The sequence below is a fragment of the Podarcis gaigeae genome, assembly GCF_964106915.1.
Source record: "Podarcis gaigeae genome assembly, chromosome: 11".
NCBI classification, from domain to species: Eukaryota; Metazoa; Chordata; class Lepidosauria; order Squamata; family Lacertidae; genus Podarcis; species Podarcis gaigeae.
The window spans coordinates 7218471-7245908 of NC_139687.1; the positions used below are offsets into that span (position 1 = coordinate 7218471).

The 27438-nt window shown below is 42.8% G+C and overlaps 1 protein-coding gene across 1 annotated transcript in view; it reads right to left on the bottom strand.

The window, feature by feature from the left end:
- Positions 1-116: 116 nt before the first annotated feature.
- GOLM1 (golgi membrane protein 1) overlaps positions 117-27438 on the bottom strand; it is a 27954-nt gene continuing 632 nt past the window's right edge. Inside the window, exons 2-10 of the mRNA XM_083702098.1 lie at positions 17645-17795; positions 16685-16864; positions 13549-13603; positions 11552-11654; positions 8889-9021; positions 7309-7477; positions 2893-3204; positions 1618-1740; positions 117-1277 (exon numbers count right to left, since the gene is read on the bottom strand). Coding sequence (XP_083558224.1) covers positions 1204-1277; positions 1618-1740; positions 2893-3204; positions 7309-7477; positions 8889-9021; positions 11552-11654; positions 13549-13603; positions 16685-16864; positions 17645-17773 — 1278 coding nt within the window. The 5' untranslated portion in view covers positions 17774-17795 and the 3' untranslated portion in view covers positions 117-1203. The remainder of the gene's footprint in view (positions 1278-1617; positions 1741-2892; positions 3205-7308; positions 7478-8888; positions 9022-11551; positions 11655-13548; positions 13604-16684; positions 16865-17644; positions 17796-27438) is intronic.

The window sequence follows — 27438 nt, forward strand, 5'->3', positions numbered from 1 at the left end:
TGTTCTGTAAGAATACATGTTTCCTTCTTCATAGCTTAAATAGGAGACCTAAAATCTAGACACATTGTATAGTACATTTTGTATTCCCCTTGAATAAGACACCATCAACCAGGCTATTTGGGTTTTTTTACTCTTTAATTTGATTCACCATTGATCGAAATAGGTTTTCATTTCACAAAGACTAGGCTGTTTTATTGAAGTAATCAAAATCAGATACGTAATGGAATATCTAATTGGTTAGCCTTGTGCTTATGCCACAAGTGGAAGGTAACTGCAAAAGAAGGGAGGCCATTTTTGTTATTACCACCAAGCATCCCCAAGACAGTTCCGGAAGGTTACGGGATTCTCCAGAGATTTTCAATAGCTGGAGGAGGGGATAGGATTTGGGTGGGGGTATCCACCCCCTGCCTCAAAAGTGCTTGTGCAAGGGCACCAACTGGATATAACCATTACTTGATAAACATGAAAAAAGATTATGGAGCAACAAACTTGTACCACATTTACTATGTGCCTGTTATTTTTAAGGGTCACCACTACGGTCAAGGATGAATTTCAACAGGTATAAAGTTCTATGACCCTATACTGAGTCCACTTCAGTACCATGCTCTTTCCTATTCATGTGATAAGATTAGAGTACTGAGCTTTGTTTTACATTAAGATACTTCATAAGAAATAGTTGATATTATCTGAGGCTTGTAGATTCATCTTCTCCATGTTTTCAAGTTGCAATATGATCATAAATCATGCTCTTGGCTACTACTATGGGCAAATATTTCAGTGTTTAAAACTGGTTTATAGAGTATAACCCTAGGATATCTTCTTTCTGGAGGAAATTGCTATGGAAAACAAGTACAAAATCCAGTAATAATTGGGAGGAACTGTCTTTCTTTGATAGGTAGAGTTTAAGAAATTCCAGTTTTGGTAGCTAGACAACTTGTATTTGAGGGCTTTTTTGTCACAGTTCAAGAAGAACCAGAAGAACAGGTATAGATTCAATTATTATTTTTTAAAGCCTTCCTCCTGAAATGTTTTCATGGCACCCTTCATAGGAATAGTCAGAACATTACGCCAGGAGACAAGTTAATAAGGTCAGAAATTATTTAAATAAACCCTAATTGATCCGCTTCAGTCTAACATTTCAAGCCTTGAAGGTTTCAAGCCTTGTCTCAGTGTCTGTAGTTGTTTCCTGCAACAACTCATTATTCACAGCTTCTGTTGATGTTCTTCGCCAAGCTTAAATAAGTGGTTTTGCATGTTGGGATCTTCAAGTTTCTGGACTGAAAAGAAGAAATTTTATGAAATTCTAAATACATAGAGTTCGGTTACTTAGATATTTAATCACAGAATAGTTACACATAAACATTATGCCTGTCTATTGGTCATCGTGCAAAATTTACATATTTTCAACTGACAGTTTTTCACAACATAATGGCAGCTGTCAGCATGATGTCCCATGTTGCTAAATCAGGACAAAGTTCGCTAAATACCCAGTTTGAAAATGTTTTAAATGTCACTGAACTAATGAAAAATCTGACTGATCACTGTGCAAAATAGTTTTAAGGTATTCTAGAATATCTTTGAGAACTATGACCTTCAAACAGAAAATGCACCACTTACCATTAAAGTTATTTTGGTTGTCAACAAGAGCAGCTTGCTTATCTGTTTCAGATTCCGCCTCGTTCATTTCTAGATTGTAGTCCACTACGTTATCCTGGTTTACTGTTTTGATTCCAAATTCACCTGCAAAGACAAGTCAGAATAATTCTTTTTATGAATCTTATTGAATATAAAAGTTGTCTTTTACTGTAGAGCATTCAATATTTCAAATATTAACACTGGGCTTTCTTGGCTCATAACAATCAATCAGTCAATCAACCAACCAGCATAGGCACGTTACATTTTCAGTAGGTAGGCAAGATTACTAATGGTTTTATTTAAATATTGTAATACCTGATAATGCTCATTTGTCTCAACACTTTTATACCCTGGTAAACTCTTGCAACCTGATCATTTCTTTGAGATACAGGCAATATTTGCATTGGTGGCATGCTAGATCAAACATTCTTATAGTCACCTCTTTATTCCTTCAAGTGGTCTGCTGTATGATCTCTTCTTACCAATAGGTAAGGATCTTTTAACAATTAGCAAGAGGCTGGGTGGCATGTCCTCCCTTAGGGTTTGGAATTAGGATAATCTATTTTAGAAACCTGCTATGCCTTGTCAATGCAGTAGAATGAGTTTTGGATGTGCAGCATACTGCCCTACTGCAGGAATGGTCTGCATCCAGCACTCCCAAGAAAATTGACATCCTCAACAAAATGTTATATTTAAAAAATAATTTTGACTTCCTATGTTGTGAGGCCCTCAAGGCTTCCTCCACTGGGGGAAAAATACCATTCCTACAGGTCCAAGATGTTTGAGACCTCCCCACCCCACCCCCCAAAAATCTGTCTTTAATAAACTGGCCACACACACACACTTTTGGCCTCTGACCCCTGGCCCAGCAGCCCAAACGAGGTTAGTCACTCCTGTCCTATGACAGCCTCTAACACAAAGAGGGAAGGTAGTATGTTCAAAGTGAAACAAGCTCACTTCTAAACATGGTTTTGGAACTAAAGATGATCCACCATTTTGTTTCCAGTGGTAGATAGACAAATAATATACTTCAAATATTGTGGGGAGGAAAACAAGTAAACATTTGGCATTCTGCTTCCTCAGTGATAACTATTAATTATAAACAGGAATGGAAGTTTGACACCAAGTGCTACACCCAAAACACAGTTTTTGAGGAGTGATAGATGTCAAACTACAGCTGGTTACATTTTTCCTTTGCTGTTTATTTATACCCTCAAATATGTCCTTCCTGGACAGCAGCCAAGCCTTTATACTAACCAGTCTTTCTGGTCTCCTGTTCATCCTGCTGCAGCTCGTCATTTAAAAGGTGCTCTCGTTCAACTTCTTCATCGTCTGTTTTTGCTTGATTGGCAATTTGCTGGCGCATAGCTTCTGCCAATTTGCCTGCCTGCTTTTCTGCTGCTACTTCAAGTACATTTTTAACTTCTTCATACGACTTCTGTTCCATTCCCGGTTCTGGGGGCAGACCATTATTATCTGCGTTAAGCTTAGCAACTATTTGTAGGTTGTCCTGTTCAACAGAGTGTTCCTCTTCCTTGGGTTCCTTTTCATTGACAGCAAAAGGAGTTCCTTTTGTAAACAATTGTAAAAGCACAATAAGAACACAGTGCAAGAATGGGATTGGTATGAAAATTTAAGTATCTAAAACTTAAGCTGCTTTTCCTTGCCTAACTTGTTTCACAGAATGGGCACACCACCTATTGAAACCAGACGTCCATGCACTCTTTTGGTTGGTTAAAGGAGCTTGTCATAGAAGACACTTACTGAACACATTGTTCCAGTTCTGAAGACTATCCTGAGCTTCTCTTTTAATACATATTCATGGACTGAGAAAGTATATGGCTAGGAAAGATCTGCAAGGCATGCAACCTGACCTAACCTTTACACTGACTTGAGATCCTCCATGCCAAAACATTCTTCATTCATTAGGTCCTGGTATCCAGCACAGTCAAATCAAGTATAAAATGGAGGAAGAGGTGTTGGCAAGGTACATGATAAAGGTAAAGGGACCCCTGACCTTTAGGTCCAGTCGCGGCCAACTCTGGGGTTGCGGCGCTCATCTCGCTTTATTGGCTGAGGGAGCCGGCGTACAGCTTCCAGGTCATGTGGCCAGCATGACTAAGCCACTTCTGGCGAACCAGAGCAGCGCACGGAAACACCGTTTACCTTCCCGCTGGAGCAATACCTATTTATCTACTTGCACTTTGATGTACTTTCGAACTGCTAGGTTGGCAGGAGCAGGGACTGAGAAACGGGAGCTCACTCCGTCACTGGGATTCGAACCGCCGACCTTCTGATCGGCAAGTCCTAGGCTCTGTTGTTTAACCCACAGCGCCACCTGCGTCCCAAGGTACTTCCAATGGGCTGTTCCACTTTCAGAGTTTAGATAGTAATAGTTGACAAATAAAGAGAAACTTTCCCCAGGTGTATTTTGTATTACTTCAGGTTTACTGGGCAGGGGTCTACGAATCAGCATGATGGCGAATGAGATGCGACTTTTTCACTCAGTAAAATCTCCCATTGTCCACACCTACAATCCCTTAAAAAGGACTCTGAATAAAGATGGAAAATCAGCAAATACAAAGCAAGTGAACAGATAGCAGAGTTTTCTGGGCCAGCTGGATATTTCTCTTAAGATCAGCAAAATGGGTGCAAATTTTTATAAGCTCTCACAAGCTAGATGTTCAACATTCATCTCACAAATAGCAGCACAAAATACACAATGACACAGTACAGGTATGACTCACTTGAGTCTATTTACCTGCTGTAACCAGTTTTTACCATCCTCAAGGCAAGAGAAAGTTGGGTGGGGGGTATTAATCAAGGAGATGCATCAAAAGCGGGGGGGGGGGGAATCCCCAGGATCCAGAATCTCATTTGGGTTTGGGACAAAGTTCCATCTTCAGAGGACAACTTGGGACAGGATGTGTCAATGTCCAAACGGTATGCAGAGATACATGAGCAACAGATTGATCAACGAGAGAGGAGTGGAACGTTCCATGCAGTGTCAGAAAAGCAGCAGTGCCCTGTAGCTTAGGATCTGGCACATTTTTCGCAATAACAACCGTTAACAAGCATAGTCTTGCTTAGGCTAGTTGGTTTACAACAGAGGTGGTTAACCTTTTTCGAACTGATGGCCACATACCAGCGGTAGGTATGGTCAATGTTATTGTATATACACCTGCACGCACACATGCAACTATGTACATTTAGGAATGAAGAAGTTTTATCTGCCATTTTGCCCTCAACTGGATGCTACTTCTCAATGTGCCACTGCACTTAACTTGAAAGCCCTTTCCCCCAGGCCTTAACTTTGTATGAGGGAGAGAATGTTTGTGATTGTGGTAGTGGCTCCTATAGAGCCGTTTTGGGGGTACAGTCACCTTTGCCTCTCTGCAAGCTACCAGAAAGACGATTATTCTCCATTAACCATCTGAACCAGGGGGGACCAAGGCAGCACTGCAAAAGCTTTCTTTCATTGGTGCAGCAGGGCAGGTGTCCTAAAGTCTGAGCTTTCATTTAAATAATCATCTCTAGTCCTCCAAGAAAGAAAGTTAAGAGGAAAGATGTGCAGCTACCTTCTGAAACTATTTCTGTACAGTAAGTTAGTGTTGTATATTTTTCCTAATATTGAGGAATGATCCTTGTTGATTAGCCAGCAACTCACTGTGTGTGGGGGGGGGGGGATATATAATCATGTTGTCGGGGTGGTTTGTGTTATGCCACATTCTTCATGGCAGCCATTTTGTGGCTGGTGCTCCCAGCAGTCTCTCCGAATTCAAAATATGCACAGGGGTCCAAAAATGGAAACCCTTGTTCCACACAGTGACCTATCAAGCAATAGCCACTTCCACACTACATGGTAAAAGTAAAGGGACCCCTGAAAGTTAAGTCCAGTCGTGAAGGTCTCTGGGGTTGCTACACTCGCTTTACTGAACGAGGGAGCTGGCGTTTGTCCGCAGACAGCTTCTGGGTCATGTGGTCAGCATGACTAAGCCGCCTCTGGCAAATCAGAGCAACGCATGGAAACACTGTTTACCTTCCCACCTATTTATTTCCCACCTATTTATCTACTTGCACTTTGACGTGCTTTCAAACTGCTAGGTTGGCAGGAGCTGGGACCGAGCAACGGGAGCTCACCCCGTCATGGGGATTCGAATCGCCGACCTTCTGATTGGCAAGCCCAAGGCTCAGTGGTTTAACCCACAGTGCCACCCGTGTCCCTACATGATAAAGATACAGTACAGCAAATGTGACTTAAGACCTTTCCTGCTTCTTGCTGACTTCTTGCAATGACACGTAGCATGGAATGGCATTATAAATAAGGGAGATACACTATTGTGTTTCCAAATGTCATGTGAGCAGCGACTGAGTTTGTGAAAAAATACCAGCGCAGCAATGCCTTGCAAACAATAGGGTCTTTGGTTTGGATTGCAGACGGGGAAATCCCATTTAAAACCTAGCAGCAAAGAGCAGAAGTAAAATGAGGCCACTAATCAAACGCCTGGAAAATGGTTTTAACCCAGTACCAGAATGCACTGTCCAGGATCCCTATTGTCAGAGTTGCCTCTAGGTCCCAGCTCACAGAGGACCAACGCTAGTCAGTAATAACGTATAAAAGTCTTTATTGAAGATTAGTTTCCATTTCCAAACCGCAGCGTGCAACTCTACGTCTTAGAACCTAGACCGGCGAAGCTCCATCTGAGTCTCCGCCTCCTAGACACCAGTTTAAGACTCTAGCCTTACTCCACCTCTTCCGTTGGTCTTTCCTCCTCTGGGTCCTTCTGCCCCCTGGGGTTTCCTCCTTTCTGGACTCTTCTGACGCTGACCCCCCTGAGTCTTGCCCCTCCTTCCGGCGGGCTTTAGGACCTGGCTCCCTATCCGGGCTACCTGCTGTGCCACTCGCCTGTACATTGGAACTTGGCGCGCGCGACCAGCCGGTAACTTTCCTCTTGACCGTTTCCCCGCTCTCCGATGGAGGCGTGGTCAATCCTGACTCATCTCCTCTCGCTGGTGGTGAGAACACTGGTCCCGATGCCTGGGACTCCTCCCCCCCCACTGCGCTCTGGTGGGGAAGCTGGTCCTGATTTCCAACTGCTGCTCTGGGAGTCCCCGCTGGCCCCTTCCTTCTGGGGTTTCCCCCTTGGCACCCCCCTTGCCCTGGCCATCGGCGCTCCCTTCTGTGAATCTTCCGATTCGCTGGAGAGGCTCATGGAATCCCTCTGACCACTGTCACCGCCTATGCTCCCCTCGGATTCCTCCCCCTCGCTCTCCATTTCCTCCCTCTCCTGTGCCTCTGCTCCTGAGCCCCTGACACCTATCATTAGCTGTGACCATATTTCATTCATTGGTGGGGTGAGCGGGAGCCCAACAAAAACCGAAAGCACATTCCCTTGCACAGGCAATGAAAGCATCGCTTCAAGAACTGAACACTCACATACCTATATTTCTAGCATTGCTAAGCTCACAACATGACTACTGTGAAGATAGTAAGCCTGAGAGCCTGAAAGTGACAGAATCACTGTTTCAATTCTGGCCAAAGTCACAACATTGTACTGGGAAACAAATCTTATTCATGCAAAGTCGTTCTGTGTTTTGGACTATTTGTTTTAGATGCTAACACCTACTGAAGAGATTGGAAATTAATAGTAATCTTTGCTACAACACTCTTACCTTTCTCTCTTTGATAATCCAGTTCTGCCACATTTTTTATGCTGGGTGGCGTTGGCTTTAAGATTTCTAGTTTCAAAGAATCATCAGAGATGTAATGTTTTCCTTGAAGTTCATTTCCCTGTTTTGTCAGGTCATGCTGCCCGAACTCTGTTGGCTCTTGAATATTTATCTAAAACAAAACCAAAAAAAAAAACAGCCCTACTTGATTCATACAATTCTTCAACGCAAATGAATAATCTACTATTAGAATTTTTACCTTAAGTGGTTTCACAGCAAAATTAAAGTCCTTGCTAGAAACTGAATGACAGTAAAACAGACGGCTGTTTTTCCTTCTTGTGGCTGCTTCACAAGCCACAAGATAATGCAGCCTGCTATGTTTGGAAGAAGTTATATTTGACAATAGCTACATGCATATATTTCACCGCATGCCTATGACCTGGGGAGCAGGTCCCATTAATTTCTAGGGGCAAGTTAAACACTTTTCTCTCCTACTGAAATCAGAAGAGACTTAGGTAGTTTTCAGCTTTACCACATTGTGACAGGATCTAGCTGGATTTGTGATTGGATCTCTCCACATAATTGTCTGCTCTTAAGAAAGGTTCATGCAGGGGGATGACAATTTTAGTCAAAGCCACTGTATGGGGAGAGTCAACCTCCCCATAACCTTATGGGGGGACGGGACCCATAGAGCTGCTATTAGCCACAGAGGGAAAAGCCAACAAGCATCCTGTATGTTTGGATCAGGTCTGTGGCAGTGGGGAGAATAAAGCCTTCTTCCTCCCCATGCCAGCTTTCAAAAGATTATTACTTCAGGTGATCCAGTCAGAGTTCTCTCATATAGTTGGCGTAGAGAGAGAGAGAGAGAGAGAGAGAGAGATGAAGAAAAGGTAATTTTGGGTTTCATGCAATGTGACCACTCACAGGAACAAACTTTGAAAGCTGTTTGGCTACTTCTGAGCAATTTTATTTTTAAATTCATTATAAAAACTCACTTTTTACGGTTAATCGTTTCCTCAAACCTTCACAACTTTATGAAAATGTACTAAGTACAACTTTTATGTGCCACTCCCTGTCACCTATGGTGACAAATGATTTTATGTCCACAAATAAATCTCAGTTAAGGAAGAGGAAGTTTACCTGTTGGCATAGAATGGAGCTATACTATTTACAGAAAAAAAAAGAGGATCAAAGGTTTTGAAGGAAGAAGATGTCAGAAATCTTCAAACAACAGGTGTTGAACTGAAAGTTCCTTGTCCTAGTTCAAGAACTTAAATAATGTAACTGAAACAATGTTGATTCTTTTAAGTTAACTGAGGAGTTAGATAAGCATGACAAAGTTTAGGCACTTCTAAAGTTGAATGAGCACACTGGAATTCCAAAAGGTCAAGGCAGCAACAAATGGAAGGAACATGCATTCAAAAAATGGAGATGGGAAGAGACGTATTGTGGTTTACCTTCTTCCTACTTTGGGCCATCAACAATTGTAGAGGTCTGGATAATGGCCTGAATCAGTTCAGCCAGACTGGTTCACCTACAATTTGTGTATAAATACCCCTCTGAAACAAATTTTAAAAACTTACTTGATCATTTCTCTCTAATATTTTTGAACTATTCTTCATGTCTTCTGGTATCTGACTGCCTTTCTTGCAGGTTGCTTCTATCCTTTCTTCACATTGTTCTTTCAGTTCCTTCATCTGACTGATACATTGAGACCTAGAACCAAGCAACAGAATGTCGTTTGTAAAATGTGATCTTTAAAACACGAAAGATCTGCACAACCTGAAACCCACGAAGTCAAACACAGCCTGTCAGACACATACTCTTGCCTTCTGCCTGCCTGACAACCTCCGTGTTTTTGTAGTCCTAGAGAGATCATGAATTGGAGGTTTATTGAGCCCCTTGTGGGGCTTGTACAGTCACAAATTGTGCAGGCCCAGTGGCAGATTTATAGCTTTGCACAGTAAGTGCAGAATTAGGGCCTCGTGGTCCTGAGAAACCTCCCATCTACTAGTGTATATTGTTAACCGAGAGGCTATCTTTGAAACAGGACTACCAGCAATGTATTGCCAATTGCTGAATTTGAGTATTTTAGTTGGTTGCATCGTTTCTGCTTTTCACTTCTCCTACTCCCTGATTAAAGTTAGTACAGGCTGGTTGCAGAGTTTGGAGAAACTAAAAGATAAAGTGCGAGATTGGTTACATTACGCTCAGATCAAAGAGGTTTTCAAGATGGATAAAAAGATAGGATTCCAGGTGGAAAAATCAAAGTTGGAAACGGAATTGTTAGAACCTAAGACTAGGGTACTTTCAAGAATGTATAATTTGCTGCTAAAATGGAATACACAAGATGAAACGGTTAAATCGGCTATGATAAAATGGGCACAGGACATTGGGTACAATATCATGTTTGCTGACTGGGAAAGGTTATGGACCACCGGGTTGAAATTCACGGGACGCGGGTGGCGCTGTGGGTAAAAGCCTCAGCGCCTAGGGCTTGCCGATCGAAAGGTCGGCGGTTCGAATCCCCGCGGCGGGGTGCGCTCCCGTTGCTCGGTCCCAGCGCCTGCCAACCTAGCAGTTCGAAAGCACCCTCGGGTGCAAGTAGATAAATAGGGACCGCTTACTGGCGGGAAGGTAAACGGTGTTTCCGTGTGCAGCTCTGGCTCGCCAGAGCAGCGATGTCACACTGGCCACGTGACCCGGAAGTGTCTTCGGACAGCGCTGGCCCCTGGCCTCTTGAGTGAGATGGGCGCACAACCCCAGAGTCTGGCAAGACTGGCCCGTACGGGCAGGGGTACCTTTACCTTTACCTTTAATGCCTTGAAAGAAAATATTATGAAAATGATATATAGGTGGTACATGACCCCAGTCAAGCTTGCAAAAATATACCATTTGTCTGATAATAAATGTTGGAAATGTAAAGAAACTGAAGGAACGTTCTTTCACCTCTTGTGGACCTGCCCTAGAGTTAAGGCTTTCTGGGAAATGATATATAATGAGTTGAAAAAGGTATTTAAGTATACCTTCCCTAAGAAACCAGAGGCCTTTCTTTTAGGCATCGTCGTCCAGAGGGTGTTAAAGAAGGATCGGACATTTTTTATGTATGCAACAACAGCAGCAAGGATACTTCTCACCAAGCACTGGAAAACCCAAGATTTGCCCACACTGGAAGAATGGCAGATGCAACTGATAGACTATATGGAGTTAGCAGAAATGACTGGCAGAATCCGAGACCTGGGAGAAGAGGCTGTGGAGGAGGACTGGAAGAAATTTAAGGACTATTTACAAAAATATTGTAAATTGTATGAGTGTTAAAAAAGATGTAAGATTATTAATAATATGGCACCATTAAGATAGTTAAAAGGAATATGAAGATAAATGAAAATATAAGAAAAGACAAATTTTGGATAAATATTATGCTAAAATTAAGCTTTTAAGGTTTGGGTAAAATTATCTAAAATTAGGGACACAATATTGGAAATTATAATATAAGAATTGAAACAAGGTGATAATTTGCTGGGTAAAGTTTGAAAAACTTAGAACGCAGGAACGAGAGATGTGAGGAAGTCCAAAGAAGTGAAGAAAATGTGGATATTGAAAAAATTATATGTTATTTTGTTTGCTTTTTCTATTGTATTAAGAAAACCTTTAATAATTTTTTTAAAAAAATAATAATAATAAAGTTAGTACAGGCTGGTCCATTAGGCAACTAGGGCTTAGCTCAAGCAATTAAAAAGTGTTCAAGCAATTAAAAAAAGGTCCCAAAAATCTCAAAGCTGCACTTGTTCCTGTCCGACCCTGGCAGACATTTCTGCCAATCTCCTGAGACAACCAGCTCTCTGCACCACTCAGCCAATTGCAGGCCAATTGTTGTTGCCATGATGACAATCCACTACATTAGCAGATATACTTTTCTGGTAGACCCAGGAGCCAGTAGAACCGAGGAGGGATGTAGGTAAGGCAAGTTAAAAACATCCTCTATTTAAATGCGAAATCGTACCCAACTTTTGCCGTTTTGGTTTGTTCACAGGTACAGTATTATAATTAAATTATTGGATTTGTGAGCCAGTGAAGCAAAATTATTAAAACAGCAAGCCTGATTTTTATATTATTTAATTCCACTGACTTCAATGTAGGAAACATATTGTTTAAAATCTAAATATGTATCAAAAGCTAGTGCTTGAATAACTTAGCTTGTGGCCATTTTGCTTATACAGAAGCTGGCCAATCATCACATACTTACATGTCATACGTAATTTTTTTCTGAAGGTTTGTCTGGTTTTTCTTAAACCTATAAATGTCGAGTTGGAGCCTTCCACATTCCTTCTGCAGACCTCTCAAGTTTTCTGAGTAAAAATTAAATTTTATTAAAAACCAACAGAAAAGCGGGAAAGAGAAAATAATGAACAATGAGTAGGAAAGAACATTATTATTTCTTTCACCAATTTTTCATAGTAATTAGATTAAAACGCTGCTTCAGTCTTTTCGGTCTATGTGACCTGTGTAGCTCAAATATATGCATGTTTAGCAAATTCCACTACATTCAATGGAGTTTACTGTCTAGTGTCTGTGAAATCCATACTGCACAAACAGACTTCCATTTGCTCCCAGCGACCTCTCCTTCCTTTCCGGCCCCCAAAATCTGGAGCAGGTTTGGGGGCAGTAGCGGGGGGGAGGGGGGTAACAGAAGTTCTGGTGTGCTAGCAGAAGCCTATTCTGCTGGTGAACGGGCACAACTGAATATTACCCTATACATGAATCAATAAGGATTGCAGCCTTAGAAGCATTATTGCAAGGGACCATGAAGCTATCATCCCAACTTCCATCTGCAAGAAGAATTTTCTGTTCACCTGAGTGCAGATCCACTTTTCCCTCCCATACTTTTGCAAAGCTCCCCCTTCCTCCAAAAAAAGAAAAAAGGACTTTGGGTTATTTTGTTTGCTTTTGCACCAAAAAATAATGCACCAATTTAAAAATGCACATTTTTAAAAGAAGAGTATTAACCGAATATTACTCCATATAACTCTTTGAGTTAATCTTTATAGTCTTGCATGATTCTAGCCTGAAATCCAGTAGCCTACGACTTCCATTCCTATTCTGCCTGGCTCCTTTCCCTTGAGATTTGTGGACCTTATCTCCTACTACAACCTTTAAGTCCCTCACAAATCGGTGTGTTTTTTTAAGATGAAGGTTCTCCTCCCTGGATACAGCTATTGATCCCTTGATGTCTGGTTAAATAAGGTTTATTTATTTAGCTCTCTCATCACAGTTCATATCATTAACTACTACATTAGAACTATATTAAGTGCATAACTGGACGTGGGTGGCGCTGTGGGTTAAACCACAGAGCTTAGGACTTGCCGATCAGAAGGTCAGTGGTTCAAAATCCCGCTCCCGTTGCTCGGTCCCTGCTCCTGCCAACCTAGCAGTTCGAAAGCACATCAAAGTGCAAGTAGATAAATAGGTACCACTCTGGCAGGAAGGTAAACAGTGTTTCCGTGTGCTGCTCTGGTTCGCCAGAAGCGGCTTAGTCATGCTGGCCACATGACCCGGAAGCTGTACGCCGGCTCCCTCGGCCAATAAAGCGAGATGAACGCCGCAATCCCAGAGTCGGTCACGACTGGACCTAATGGTCAGGAGTCCCATTACCTTTACCTTTAAGTGCATAACTAGATGAGATGTTGGACAGCCATGTCTAGCTCTCTTTAAATTTTTGAAAACACAGCCATAAGTAGCCAAATTTGAAATGAGACTATCGCACTGGGGACAGGGGGAGGAGAGAGGGAGCTAACATTTCTACCATGGCATTTAATTGATGATTATTCCATTTTCCTAAAACTATCCCCAATTGATCAAACAGCAACTGGCAGGGGCACCATGGCAATATTAATAAGAAAAACAGCATTGAGAAAGGTTTTAAAAAACCAAAACCCTCCCCCAGAATGACAATCTTGATCTAATAAAAGAGTCCCTTTGTGGCTGCTTTTAAGAAAATAAAAAAAGGATTTCCTAGGTTGACCCAAGGCTCTGTCTTCAAGTAGTGAGTTTCTAGGTCCCACAGTTTTATACTGTCTCTGTTTAAAGTGGGTGGGGGGTTATATTCTGAAACAGCTACAGCCGCCCCCATACTTTCCTACTATTCCAGCCTTGGGGGAAATGTATCAGTAGACATACAATGGGCGAAGGTATAAAAATAAGCAAAGTTAATTGCTGTGCAGAGGGTGCTTTGCTGAGATTTACCTTTCAAATTCTGGATCAGTCTTTCATTTGTTGTAATGTTACTCATCAGCATTGCCTGAAAGAAAGAAAGAAAGAAAGAAAGAAAGAAAGAAAGAAAGAAAGAAAGAAAGAAAGAATTGTTTGAGTGCTTGAAAAACAATGGTTTCCATTTCTACATTATCCCAGCCCTATATATTTGTTGCCTATGTTCACCAGGCAGGAAAATCAAAAAAGCAAAGATCGCAGATTGGCCATGGGGCCAACAAGAAGACTCCACTGGAATGCTACCTAAACAAAAAAATTATCCCCAAGTGGCATAAAGAATCATCTTGGGGGGCGGGATTAGCACAAGGATAGGTAGAATATACATCAGGGGTCAGCAAACCTTTTCAGCAGGGGGCCAGTCCACTGTCCCTCAGACCTTGTGGGGGGCTGGACTATATTTTTTGGGGGGGAGGAAATGATGCAAGAGCACCAGGAGCACCGGTGGCTTCTTTCCTGTGTCTTGTGAGCGACAGGGGCTGGCGGTGGTGGAGGGACGATGAGCGGCGTGCAAAAGGGCTCCAGAGAGGGGCTGCTTAAAATGGCGGCTGCTCAAGCACTGCTGTTGCTGGCACCAACAAAGCCCAGCCCCCTTCCTTCTCTAGGCAGGGCAGGGAGAAGCCAGGAGGAGGGAGGGAGGGAGGGAGGGAGGGAGGGAGGAAGCACAGCCACTGCCGTGTGAGGGAGAGGGAGGAGAGGGAAAGAACGTGTGCGCTGGCGATCCAGAAGGCAACTGGGCCTGATCCAGCCTGCGGACCTTAGCTTGCCTACCCATGATATACATGAATAATTATAACCGTTTCAGCTGTGATTCTCAGGATCATCAAAGCATCCAGCAACAATACGCAAATCGGTATACAGTGGTACCTCGCAAGACGAATGCCTCGCAAGACGAAAAACGCGCAAGACGAAAGGATTTTTCATTTTTTGAGTTGTTTTGCAAGACGATTCCCCCTATGGGCTTGCTTCGCAAGACGAAAACGTCTTGCGAGTTTGCTTCCTTTTTCTTAAAGCTGTTAATACCCAGGGAATCTGCGCTCCGCAAGACGAAAGAATCGCAATACGAAACAACTCACGGAACGAATTAATTTCGTCTTGCAAGGCACCACTGTACTGTACTTTTAATTCATCCCCAAGCATGAAGCTCTTTCCTTATCAAGCTGCCTCAATTTAGTCTACAAGTTAAACCTGTGTGTGTAAACTCTCCTCACGAAGAGAGAGACCACTGAGGTGACTGGGACCATTTGCTGCTGCTTTGACAAAATCCTGTGGAGCCGCATGGAGCTCAAATTCAAACTAGCTAGGAAACTCCGCTTAATTATGTGGGCATAAGATCTGGCAAACGCCTTGTAGCTTAACCCTGCACAAAGTTAATGCAGGAGAGGGAGAGATCAGCACACACAGAAGGCCTTTTGTTTTAGCTCTCCTTTAAATCTCGTTCTTAAAATAATACAGCAAGCCCTTGTTTGTGCAAAAAAGAGAGCCGATTCATTTATTACAGCTAGAGCTTAGATATCTGATCACAAAGTTGAACTGTAGCTAGTTTTGCAAAAATGTCTTGCTCCAGCTGGGAGGCAGATGGTATAATATTGCTGGTAGTAATTTCCTGGAGAAAGAACAGCTACATAAAAGTAATCAATTCAGAGCATACAAACTACTTTGTTGTGTATCTGTAGTATACATGTGTCAGTTTATGATGATCAAGGCTGTGCTGGGCTACTGTGCAAATACAGAATTATAGGTATCAGATGGATAAGCCATGGTTTGCCCAAGCCTGGCTCATGTTTAGACTCCCCCAAACTACAAACAGTACAAACCTTGGCCTACGGCTCATGTTTGGCCTGCAGCAATACAGATTGGCTCAGCTCCAGGCAGTGCAGCAGTAGCAGGATGACCAAGCAAGGAACAAAATGGCTGCCGTTTTTACTATGAGCGCCTGTGGCTTCACACACTGGCATGGTTTGGCTTAGTGCTGTCTGTGAATCAAGGCCATTGAGTTGTATCCATTGGTTGCAAGGGCAGAAGGCAGCTTGCAGTCCAGTCTTTCTCTTCCTCTTCTCCCTGATGTAGACACCAAGGACCCTCTCTAGAGCAGTGGCTCCCAGTTGGTGGTCTGTGGACCCCAGGGCTCCCACGTAACCCACCCAGGAGGTCCGTGGCACAGTGGCACCTTTCACATAACAAAAGCTTGGCCTTTGAAAAAGGGGGGGTCTGCAGTACTTAGCTAATTGGTAGCCACTGCTCTAGAGCGCTGGAGGACCTCCTGAATGTATGGTACAGTACAAAGGAATTGGCCAATCCTTCCATCCAATTTTGGGCAAATCCCCCATCCCTCTGCAGTGGAGAAAAAGCACACCAGGTTGCGTTTGCAGGTACATTTGTATGCAGCCCAAGAAACCTACCAAAAACCTCACAAGGGCACTTCCACAGCAGACTCTCTGCTAAAATATGTACCTTTTTAGGATCTTTCTAGATGCTGAGGTTTTTCTAGGATGAAGTCACAGCTATGACTGAAAGGACAGTGTGCTACAATTCTTCCACTGTGGAGAAACGGCTAGTAATCAACGTTCAGACTGTTAATCCAATCTGCCAGTAGATGGAAATGATCCCACCAAACATGACATTTCACATCCCTCGCAATGTGTTTGTTAGTCTCACAGGTTGTCATGCCATCTTCACAACACCCCACTTCAGTTTTCCTCTTACGTTTTTTCCCCCTCAAGAAGCTGCTTCCAGCACAAGGTGTGTAAGTAATAATAAACTCTCTTTAAAATGTTTAAAATGCCTTTTTATCTTTAACCTCATTGTTTTGAATGTTGCGTTTGCCACCCTGGGCTCATTTGGAAGAGTATTCTTTATTCAATAAAAAATAATTTTATATTAAATAGTATTTATACAGTTTTAAGGCACCTTCCCTTTCACGGACAGCTACAATGGCGAGGCCCTTTCCATTATGGTAGAAAAGAGGCAGTACTGGGATTTTTTTGACCCTAAAATAATACTGGATAAATCTACAGTCTATTTTGCAAAGAAAGACTTAGCAGCATTAGGACAAAGGAGGAGCTGCATAGAGAGGCCCAGAGCACAGCAACAAGGATAAATAAATAGCTCTTACCTTCTCATCCATGTGTATTTTGTTAGTGTTTTCCATCTGGAAGTTATGCAGGCTCTGAATTCTGTCAATCTGTTCCCTCTGCTTCTGCAGCTCTCCTTGAAATTCATTTTTTTTTATTTCTACAGCACCTCGTTCTACAGCCACCCGGCGGACTCTTCCTTCTAACTCCATTATGCGGTTCTAAGAGGCAGCAGATACAAAAATTCAGAAGAGAATGTTGGCAGTCTTTGCTGTAAATGTGTACAATCAAAATTTTAACTTCCCGATCTATGCTTGCAGAAAACAAAATTGGACACCGCACAACTACCAGTCACCTGTGAGCCCATGCTAAATGCTTCTAGAACATGGGATAGGATGCATGGTAAGGGGAAAAATCACTAGGAATATTGATAATCTGTGCTGATGTGAGGAAAGATTATTGTTCCCTGGGTTGGGGGCAGACAGGGTTGTGTGTAGTTAATAGGAAGTGAGGCAAAAACACTGCGTAGAGAGAGAAGGGACACAGAAGGAGCTATTTTCTCTTAAGTAGGGAGTAAGGCAGAAAATGGACTGAGGGGCAGAGGTGTTGGGTAGCTGGATAATTGTTCCACACACTAATTCAAAACAGCCAGTCTCAACTTTGTCTCTGGGTCTGTGTTCATATATGTGTGTCCATAGGTATGAGAGAAACAGAAGGAGTTTTTTACATTGATATAGGAGGCAGCAAGGGTAGCATAAAGCTCCACAATTTCCTGGTTGAGCAGGATTCAGTATTTAACTACTATCATCACAACCTTTTCCCAGGCACTTCGCTTTTCTCTCACTATTTGCTCTCCTGGCCAGCATCCAAATTCCTGTCAGGTATGATGGTTTGGAAACCCTGAAGTGCTTTTTAAACTTCGATAATTCACTGCAATTCTTAACAAAGGGAAACATCTTTGCTGATTCCATCAATGTGGAAAACCAATAGAAGAGTAATACCTGCAAATCAATACTGCGGGAACTTGCAATCCAGTAATTGAATCCCAGGACTATTATACAAGCCACAAGCGCCGCCACTAGGAGGGGCGGAGACTTCATCCCGCGACGGCTATTTCCTAGTCCCACCATCTCAAAGTGAAGATGCTAATATCTGTTGATTGAAAGGGGGGAAAGGCATATTTACATTTCCCTTCGCTGAACTTGCAGTTGCATCCAAGTCACACCAGAGACACTGACAGCCCAGTTTCAAGCTCAGAAGTGAATCCTGTTGATTTCAACACTTAAATCTTATAAATTCCAGTTCTCTTGTTCTACAAAGATGGATGAACAAAGCACAAATATAATCTGTAAACAAACGAAATAGTCTTTAAAAAGTTTCTACCATTTGTTTTACGTAGTATCTCCTATTAGCATCAGTCAATAATTATTTTTTTAACTGTTCAGGAAACCTTGAGATCTTTTTAAGATAAAGTTGGTAGAATGAATGAATGAGGCAGAAAAGGTCTTAGTTACTGAAACTGATATACTTTATATTTGATCATCTTCAGTTGTATCTCCTTGAGTAGCCCTATGGCAGCTGCTAGGGAAGGGGACAGCCGCCTCAGCTGGAACACTCAGACAGCAAAGTTGGGTAGATCATGTCGTATCGGTTCTGAATTTTACACAGAATTTTTACACAGTGGAGCTTCAGTTTTTGAACATACAGTCATACCTCAGCTTGCGATCGCTGCGGGTTGTGCGTTTTTGGGTTCAGACACGCCAAACCTGGAAGTACCGGAACAGCTTACTTCGGGTTTCGGCAATCGCGCATGCGCAGAAGCGCTAAATCGCGCTTTGCGCATGTACAGAAGCACCAAATTGTGTCATGCATGTGCGCAGATGTGGTGCTGTGGGTTGCAAATGCTGTGGGTCACGAACGTGCCTCCCGCACGGATCACGTTCGCAACCCCAGGTTCTACTGTAATCCGTTACAGAAGTCCTTTTGACTTCCGAAACATTTGGAAACCGAGGATCAAAGGGCTGTCAGCAAGTTCAGTGGGGAAATTGAGAAATGTGCCTTACTTCAACTCGCCTGTGGAATCAACTCAGAGGCTATGAAAGAAGGAAGGTTAACAACAGGAAGATTTAAAGGAACTATTGGAAACTCACGGCAGTAGAGATATAAGATGATCAGAGCCCCCCTGAACTTGAAGCATGGGAAGTCCCAATAAAAATTTATAATTTGGCAGAATATTTGGACTATATGATATGTATCTGTATAATTTGGAATATTTAATGTGATTTGATTGGATTGTTAAAATGGAAAATTTAATTTTTTTTTTTTTTTTTTTTTTTAAAGGAGAAATGTGCCTTGGAAGCCATTCGACTTCCAAGGCGCGTTCGAAAACGGAAGCATTCACTTCCGGGTTTTCAGCGTTCAGCTTCCAAAACGTTTGTCAGACGTGATGTTCAAAAACCAAAGTTTGTACACTTATTATCTGGAGGCGAGGGAAGGAGACACTAACTATCCTGCTCCTTCATTCACACAACACGTTGTTACAACATTCATTAAAAAAAGCAATTGTCTCTTTCTGCATGTGCTATGCTTGCGTTTGCATCTACTTTAGAGAAATATTTCCTTGCCAATTAGGCCTCATTCTCAACAACCACCTGGCAACATGAGCAAACCTCCATTTCAACAAAACCTGCTGTGCCCTGGAAGAAGTGGTGGCGAATGAAAGTTTAGGTTTAACAAAAGTTCTTACTGTCACCCATTACTATAATCCTCAGCACAAACATTATAGAAAATGTAGGAACAATTGTGTTCATTTATTGCCTGGCTTCTCTCTAAAATAAGATATCTCAAAACACAACACAACCAATAGATTATACTAAAGAATAACAATTTAATAATGTGTTCAGTTGATTGCTTTGTGTTAAACACACCATTAAAACATGATATATAATGGGAGTTAGCAAATATAGAGAGCTGAATTAGTACAAGCCTCAATGAAATTAACGAAGCTTGAACTAAATAAGCAGTATTAATATTCAATATGCTATCTTTACCAGTCAGCCAGACCCATTTTTATCCTTTCCACATTGGGTGGGTCTTCACAGAGAGGTGCCTTTGAGGCAACAGCATAGTGCCCCTTCTATCACTGCTGTGGCAAAGATTTCCCCCCTGGTTCAGATCACATATCTCTTGGTTTTTAAATCAGACTACATCTTGCATCAGCAATTATTAAGGCTGCCCTTGAAAACTGTTCAGTGGTACAGAAGGCAGCTGATCAGCTTCTGGAAGGCAGGAAGATTAGAGAATGCAAATTACAGCAGGGTTCCAAAATCAGCCTTCCAAGCACAGACCCAGGATGATAAATGTAATCTCTAAAGCCAAGGACGGCTAATTTGTGGCCCTGAAGGTGACAGCTCCCATCATCACTGACCGCTGGCCATGCTGACTGGGGCTGATGGGAGTTGGGAGTCCCACAACATCTGGAGGGCCACAGGTCAGCCAGCCCTAAATTGCCCAATGCACTTGTTGTTGTTGTTGTTTAGTTGTTTATTCGTGTCCAACTCTTTGTTACCCCCTGGACCAGAGCACGCCAGGCACTCCTGTCTTCTGCTGCCTCCCGCAGTTTGGGCAGACCCATGCTGGTAGCTTCAAGAACACTGTCCAACCATCTCATCCTCTGTTGTCCCCTTCTCCTTGTGCCCTCCATCTTTCCCAACATCAGGGTCTTTTCCAGGGAGTCTTCTCTTCTCATGAGGTGGCCAAAGTATTGGAGCCTCAGCTTCAGGATCTGTCCTTCCAGTCAGCACTCAGGGCTGATTTCCTTCGGAATGGAGAGGTTTGATCTTCTTGCAGTCCATGGGACCCTCAAGAGTCTCCTCCAGCACCACAGGCCCTACATAACTTGAATAGCAGAGCAACGTAGCAATAATGAACAAGTAGCTGCCCAGAAGAAATGGCAGGCTCGCTCACAGCATTATATTTGCTTAGCATCATATCCTATTACTGGTTCCACTTAAGACATACAGGAGAGACCTATTAGGATTGAATGCTTTTGCTTTCTCATACAGCTCATTTCAGCGAGGACATCAATCACTGCAAAGCCAGATAAGGGATGCCATGGAATACAATGAAGAGACAATTTCACCATGACGTGTTCCTCCCCTTCCCTGGTGATGATATTGTGTGACTGAGGATAGGCTGGTCCTCGAACAACAAGCCAGGGTGGATGCTAAATGCTAATCATCACTATCCTCTCCAATGTTCCAAGGCAATCTTTATGTTCAACTAGGGATGCGGGTGGCACTGTGGTCTAAACCACAGAGCCTAGGGCTTGCCGATCAGAAGGTCGGCGGTTCGAATCCCCCCCACGGGATGAGCTCCCATTGCTCGGTCTCTGCTCCTGCCAACCTAGCAGTTCGAAAGCACGTCAAAGTGCAAGTAGATAAATAGGGAATGTAAACGGCGTTTCCGTGCACTGCTCTGGTTCACCAGAAGTGGCTTAATCATGCTGGCCACATGACCTGGAAGCTGTCTGCGGACAAATGCCGGCTCCCTCGGCCTATAGAGTGAGATGAGCGCGCAGCCCCAGAGTCATCCACAACTGGACCTAACAGTCCAGACCTTTACCTTTACCTTTAGGATCAACAAGATCCTCAAGGAGGATCTTGGTAATACTATGTCAAATATAAGAGGTAAGAGAATGAAGAGATACTGAATGCTTCTGAGCTTCATCAAAGCCAGTTCTGGAAGTTCTTCAAAACAAAGTGCTTTTTAATAAGGAACACATCGTTTTCTCCCCTTATGATTTGTACTGAACCAACAGCGTAGGGCAGAAAGCAAATATTCCACATCACCATGTCTGACTTGAAGTTAAGCCCAACAACAATAAAAACGCTGCAAATCAATTCTACTCTTGTCTACTGCATGCTGCAAATCATACTTGAAAGAAGTGATGCCACAAATAAATGCTATTTATCTGATGAATTATCTGAAAGTCTAATTCTGACAGCATACGGCTGGTAGACATTGCTTGCGGATGACTTGCTTCAGTTATCAGGAAAACCAGAAAGTCTTTCCCTAGAGGAACAGTTTCCATATGGGAGGAAAAGAGGCAGGACCGGTAAATACATGCTGAATCACTAAACAGAGACTCAAGTCAAGAGTGGATAAATCTCTGTGGGATCTGTGGAACACATGGCAGAAATCACTGGGATTTCTGTTTTAACCCAAACACAGCAGGCTTTGATTGATTGATTGATTGATTGATTGATTGAATGAATGAATGTATATGGCCACCTATCAATAAATATTCTCTGGATAGCATTACACCAAAACATTGCTAAAGTATAAACAAATTAAAGCAAATAAAGGAAACTTCCTTAACAACAGAAAAAGCATTACAAAAATGTACAGCCCAGACCATGGGTAGACAAACTAAGGCCTGGGGGCCGGATCCGGCCCAATTGCCTTCTAAATTCGGCCTGCAGACAGTCCGGGATTCAGCGTGTTTTTACATGAGTAGAATGTGCCCTTTTATTTAAAATGCATCTCTGGGTTATTTGTGGGGCATAGGAATTCGTTCATTCCCACCCCCCAATATAGTCCGGCCCCGCACAGGGTCTGAGGGACAGTGGAGCGGCCCCCTGCTGAAAAGGTTGCTGACCCCTGGCCCAGACAATGGTGTCCAACAATTCTGTGAACTGCCCTGAGACCTTATGATGAAGGGAGGTATATAAACCAAAACAAATCAAAACAAGAAATGTTTGTAAGGAACAGGATGCAATGATGTTGCCAGTTCACAACTCTGAAAATAGAAGTATATTCCTCAAGGCAAGAGGCAAAAATGATGGCTTCTACTCCCTATTTCTGCCCTGGTCACATTGGTCTGGCTCACTTCTGTCTGCTGCATAGTCTTCCAGCTATTTTGAAAGCTACTATTTCTAGCCTTGAGTCCTGCTCAAATCAACAGGCAGGGAAAGGGGTTCAAATGACAGGAGAGGACAACTGGAGGAACAGTAAAGAAAAACCTTGCTGCACTGGGAAATTTAAGGTTTGCACACATGCTTTCTGCTTTTGGACTCATCCAAAACACTGTGCAGTACTGATTGTATTCAAATAGGAGGTGGCAGGATTTGTCTAGGTCAAATATGTTTAAATTATAGCCACTAAAACAAGTAACAGTGTACTCACTGGTATTTTAATATTAGGAATATGGGAAGCTCCTTATATCAAGTCCATGTAGTTCAGTGTTGACACTGACTGGCTCAGAGCAGCTTACAAAAACTAAAACACTAAAAGGACCTAACAAAACAATATAAAAACAGTTAATAATTTCTTCAAGGTATTTATAAGCAACCTTCTGGGGACATGCCTCCACAAAATGATGCCTAAGAAGGGAGTATACTTTTTAACACAACTTGTTAAATTATAATTAGTGAATGATGTATATAATATATATATAAAATCTGTATTATGGTTTGTTTATTTAGCAGTATATAGTTGTTCTTCAGTGCAACCTGAAGGTCTTTACCAAAATGTGTTAGCCACTGTACCATTTAATGGTACATTTCAAATTTTCAGTAACTACTTTGAAGCTTTGCTGCTTTTTGCTTGCTTGTTTAACCCAAAAGCCTTCTATTTGTGATCCAAAGCTACAAAAACCTTAAACCAGGTGTGTGTCAAGGGTTGCTAAAAGGAACATTTTCACACTATTTGCTTTAACAGTCAAGCTTCCTTTTTGAAATGTAAATGGAATGTTAATGAGTAACACTTATAGTACTACAGTACTGCTTTACAACCGCAATTACATAGTTCTCTGTCCAAAACAAGAATCTGGTGGTAATTCATACTGAAATTGGTTATTCTTTACCAAATAACTTTTTTAAAAAAAGCATTTGTCTTTTGCTGTATTATCAAAGATCCTGCCTGGTATGGATGGTTGCTTTATCAATAACATTCCATTATGTTCACTTGTTGCTTTTATAAGCAAAACATCAGAAAAGAGTCTAATCTTTGAAACTTAAAAAAGTAGTTGAGAAGTTTAAACACCCTCACCAAACTCTGCATATGGTTGAGCATGTGTGTGCATGAGTGTGTCTGTGAGGGAGAGAGCATGCATGCTGTTCTACAAACTCTCCCACAATGTTCCCCCCACTTTTCCCACAGACCACAGGCAAACCCAGGCAAAGTTATGCTTCCATAACATGGGGTACAGTACATTTTAGAGGCATGTATTTTACATATCCAGTGCCGATCTATGCACAACACAAAACAAGCACACACACAGAGAGAGAGAGGTAAGTTTGAAGCCACCAATATCCCCTGAAGTCTTTTCAGAGTCCAATAAATTCTACATTCAGGGAAGGGTCAGAAATTGAGCAAACTCAAAAAAGTACCAGTATGTTTGTTTTCAAGGGCTGGGAATAACTTCCTCATGAGGACACCTGGTGATGGTGGGTCCTTGAAGAAACCATGGTGCTGATGATAGCCAACCATTAGCCCCATAGGCAGAAGGCACACAGGGAAAAGTTGTCATGGTAACAGTGGATGTGATTTCATCTTGGGTAAAAGTGGGTTTTTTGCAGTAGGCTTTTGAAACTGAGGTTAAGAGAGATGAAAGGCACTGGCTGGAGGCTGCACTTAGAGAGGGGGGGCAGGGGGGTGGATGGCCGCTGCTTTGGATCCAAGCTTGCTGAAGCTATTAGGGGAGCAACAAGAGACACTCTAAGGGCATAATGTTCTGCATGCACATTCTCCACAGAAGGCTTTAGATGTAAATTTGTGTAAAATAAACCATATTTCTGAAAAAGACGCTAGTCTCTGCTATGCCTCTTTCCAAAGGAACACAAACCCTAGTTAAATGCCAAGACCCCTGGAAAACTCTTGCTCGGCAGAGATTGGGGTGGCCTGTAAGATGTTAATATCTAAAAATGTGTAGTATAAACACCGACAACTGGGAAACACTGGCCTGCGAGCGCTTCAATTGGAGAACAGCCTTTACCGAAGGTGTCGTGGGCTTTGAAGACGCTTGAACTCAGGACGAAAGGGAGAAACATGCTAAGAGAAAGGCACGCTTGGCAAACCCTCACCGTGATCAACTCCTGCCTGGAAACCTATGTCCCCACTGTGGAAGGACGTGTGGATCCAGAACTGGCCTCCACAGTCACTTATGGCTCTGTTAAAACAGTGTTCATGGAAGAAAATCTTACTCGGCTGCGAGTGATCGCCAAAGAAGAAGTTAATATCCAAGCCTTCCAGTATTATCAAGTATTATCCAGTATTATCAAGTATTCCAACTGATTAAAAAATGCTCATTGTAATGAACTATATTTTCCCATCAAAGCATAATAAATTACACTACAATAGTTCTATTTTTTCACAGTCAGCGTGTAAAGAACTGAAGTCAGAGTCTGCATGAGGTTTAATTCTAAGGGGACAATCCTATGCTCAGTATAAAGTCGGCTGAGTGATTTCAGGATGCCACGTTAGTGCTTTTCCACCATCAGAAAAAGAGCTACATTGGTTGGGCAATCTTATTCCCTTGCGTGCATCATCAACAGAATGGAAGAAGTAAAAGCTTCTCACACACCCTACCCATACTGCCTGCAGCAAAATGGCAGGGCAATAGAAGTGGTTATTGCCCTGCCTTGTAGGTTCCCCCTCCCTCCATAAATATGCAATGAAATTACTCTGTAAATAATTTAAACCTGATGCACAGTGACGTGATTTTTGGATTGTTGTGTCATAATTTGCACACCGTCTAACAGCAGAAATAAAATAAAGCACCACTCATTATCATAATCACGTGCAGTGTAATCCACCTATAGAATAATGCAACTCCCCAATAAATAACTCCCCCTCGGGTGTCACTACTGATACTTACTTAGAAAATGTATTTATTTGGCATTGTTTTTTGAATACACCTAAAGGGCCGTATAAAGTTGGTTGACTGCAGCCCACATAATGAGGGTAACTCGTCTTCATCATGAGAAATGTTTGTTTCTGAATTCTTATCTTTTCCATGTACAAAATAATGCTGAATTCTTAAGAAATTGCATGTCTTCTCAAGTGGTATGTTTTAAAGCTAACATTAGCGTCATCTTTAGTGTACTGCATTTCAATTCCTTAAAAGTACTAAGACTAATCTATGTATTATCGGGACAAAAAGAGAGGGATTAAGCAATGCATACAAAATAACCACCAACACTTTGTGTTTGCAACACAAGTATTTTATACCCAAAAGAATAACTAACAGCAGCAATTCAAGTTAAAACTAGCCTACTTGTATTGTCAAAGTGATGTTAAACTTTTAGAAGCCAAAGGGGGGGTAATTTTGAGTAAACTAGTTTAGATTTTTTTCTATCTGCATAACTGCTGTACATATAGCCCAACTGAGCAATCAGAAGTTTGTGTTTTTGTTAAAGATTAGGTAAAGGAACACCTGACCGTTAGGTCCAGTCGCAGATGACTCTGGGGTTGCGGGGCTCATCTTGCTTTACTGGCCGAGGGAGCCGGCGTACAGCTTCCGGGTCATGTGGCCAGCATGACTAAGCTGCTTCTGGTGAACCAGAGCAGTGCACGGAAACACCATTTACCTTCCCGCCAGAGTGGTACCTATTTATCTACTTGCACTTCATGCTTTCAAACTGCTAGGTTGGCAGAAGCTGGGATCGAGCAATGGGAGCTCACCCCGTCAGGAGATTTGAACCACCGGCAAGCCCTAGGCTCTGTGCTTTAACAGAAATTAGATACTACAGTAGATATGAAAATCTGAATATCAAAGAGGAAGTACTTCAGAGATACCATGCAGCAATTCAACATTTTCGACTCCTCCACAAAAGCACAAAGACATATTAATAAATGTAACAACCTGAAACACTCAGTATATACTATCTGAATCACAGAGTAAATTATTTAACCGTAGGGTCTTAATCTCAAGACATCCCATAGGCCCTCTTAAAAATCAGCTAATGACTTCAGCGTAACTTGATTCGTGGCAATTTGAAGTATCTCAAACATAAACCAGAACTGGGAATCATTCTGTATTTATGGGATGACTTTTTCAACTAGTACAAGTAATGAGATCCCACAAACCTACATCCTTCTTCTTTCCATGCCCCTTTCAGAGGTGCCAACGTCAACAGTGGTCTCTTCTTAAGAGCAACCACGACTGAGCAGGTTTAATTTTCCAACCACCATGAGCTACTTCACTCCCTAGAAATGTCAGATTGCATTCTCAAGCCAAAAAGTCTTTTTAAGGGGTGAGGAGCCAATAATCCTGCTGGACTGCGCTTCTTTTCGACTTTTAGATGGGCAGGAAAGCCTTCGGGAGACATTGCCAGAACGCAGGTGAGGCTCCCCGAGGAAAGGAAGGGCGCGCATTCCGACTGCGCCCATCCCCGCCGTTCTCTCGTCTGGTGGGAGAGGGGGGGGTCTGCTTGGGACGCCTCGATTTGGGAGGAGGGGGGGCTGACCTCGCTTTAAAGCGCCATCGGAGCCCCCGATAAAGACAGAGCCCCCTTCAGACCAGAAGAAGGCAGGGAGAGGCGGCCGCGCGCCCCCACATCCCCTCGCTCCAAATGGAAAGGTCTGGGGGGGGCGCAGGTAGAGGCGGCCGCGCGCCCAGGGGACCCCGCCGGCAGGGCAAGCGCGCGCGCCCTCTTCGCGCGGGGACTTCGGTGCGCCCCGAGGAAGACCCGCGGCGCTCCTCCGCGCCCCTTGGCTGGCGGAACCCCGCGCGCAAGAGACAGCAAGAGCCGGCCGTGCGCCATGCGCCGGCCTGCACGGAGACGCCTCCTGC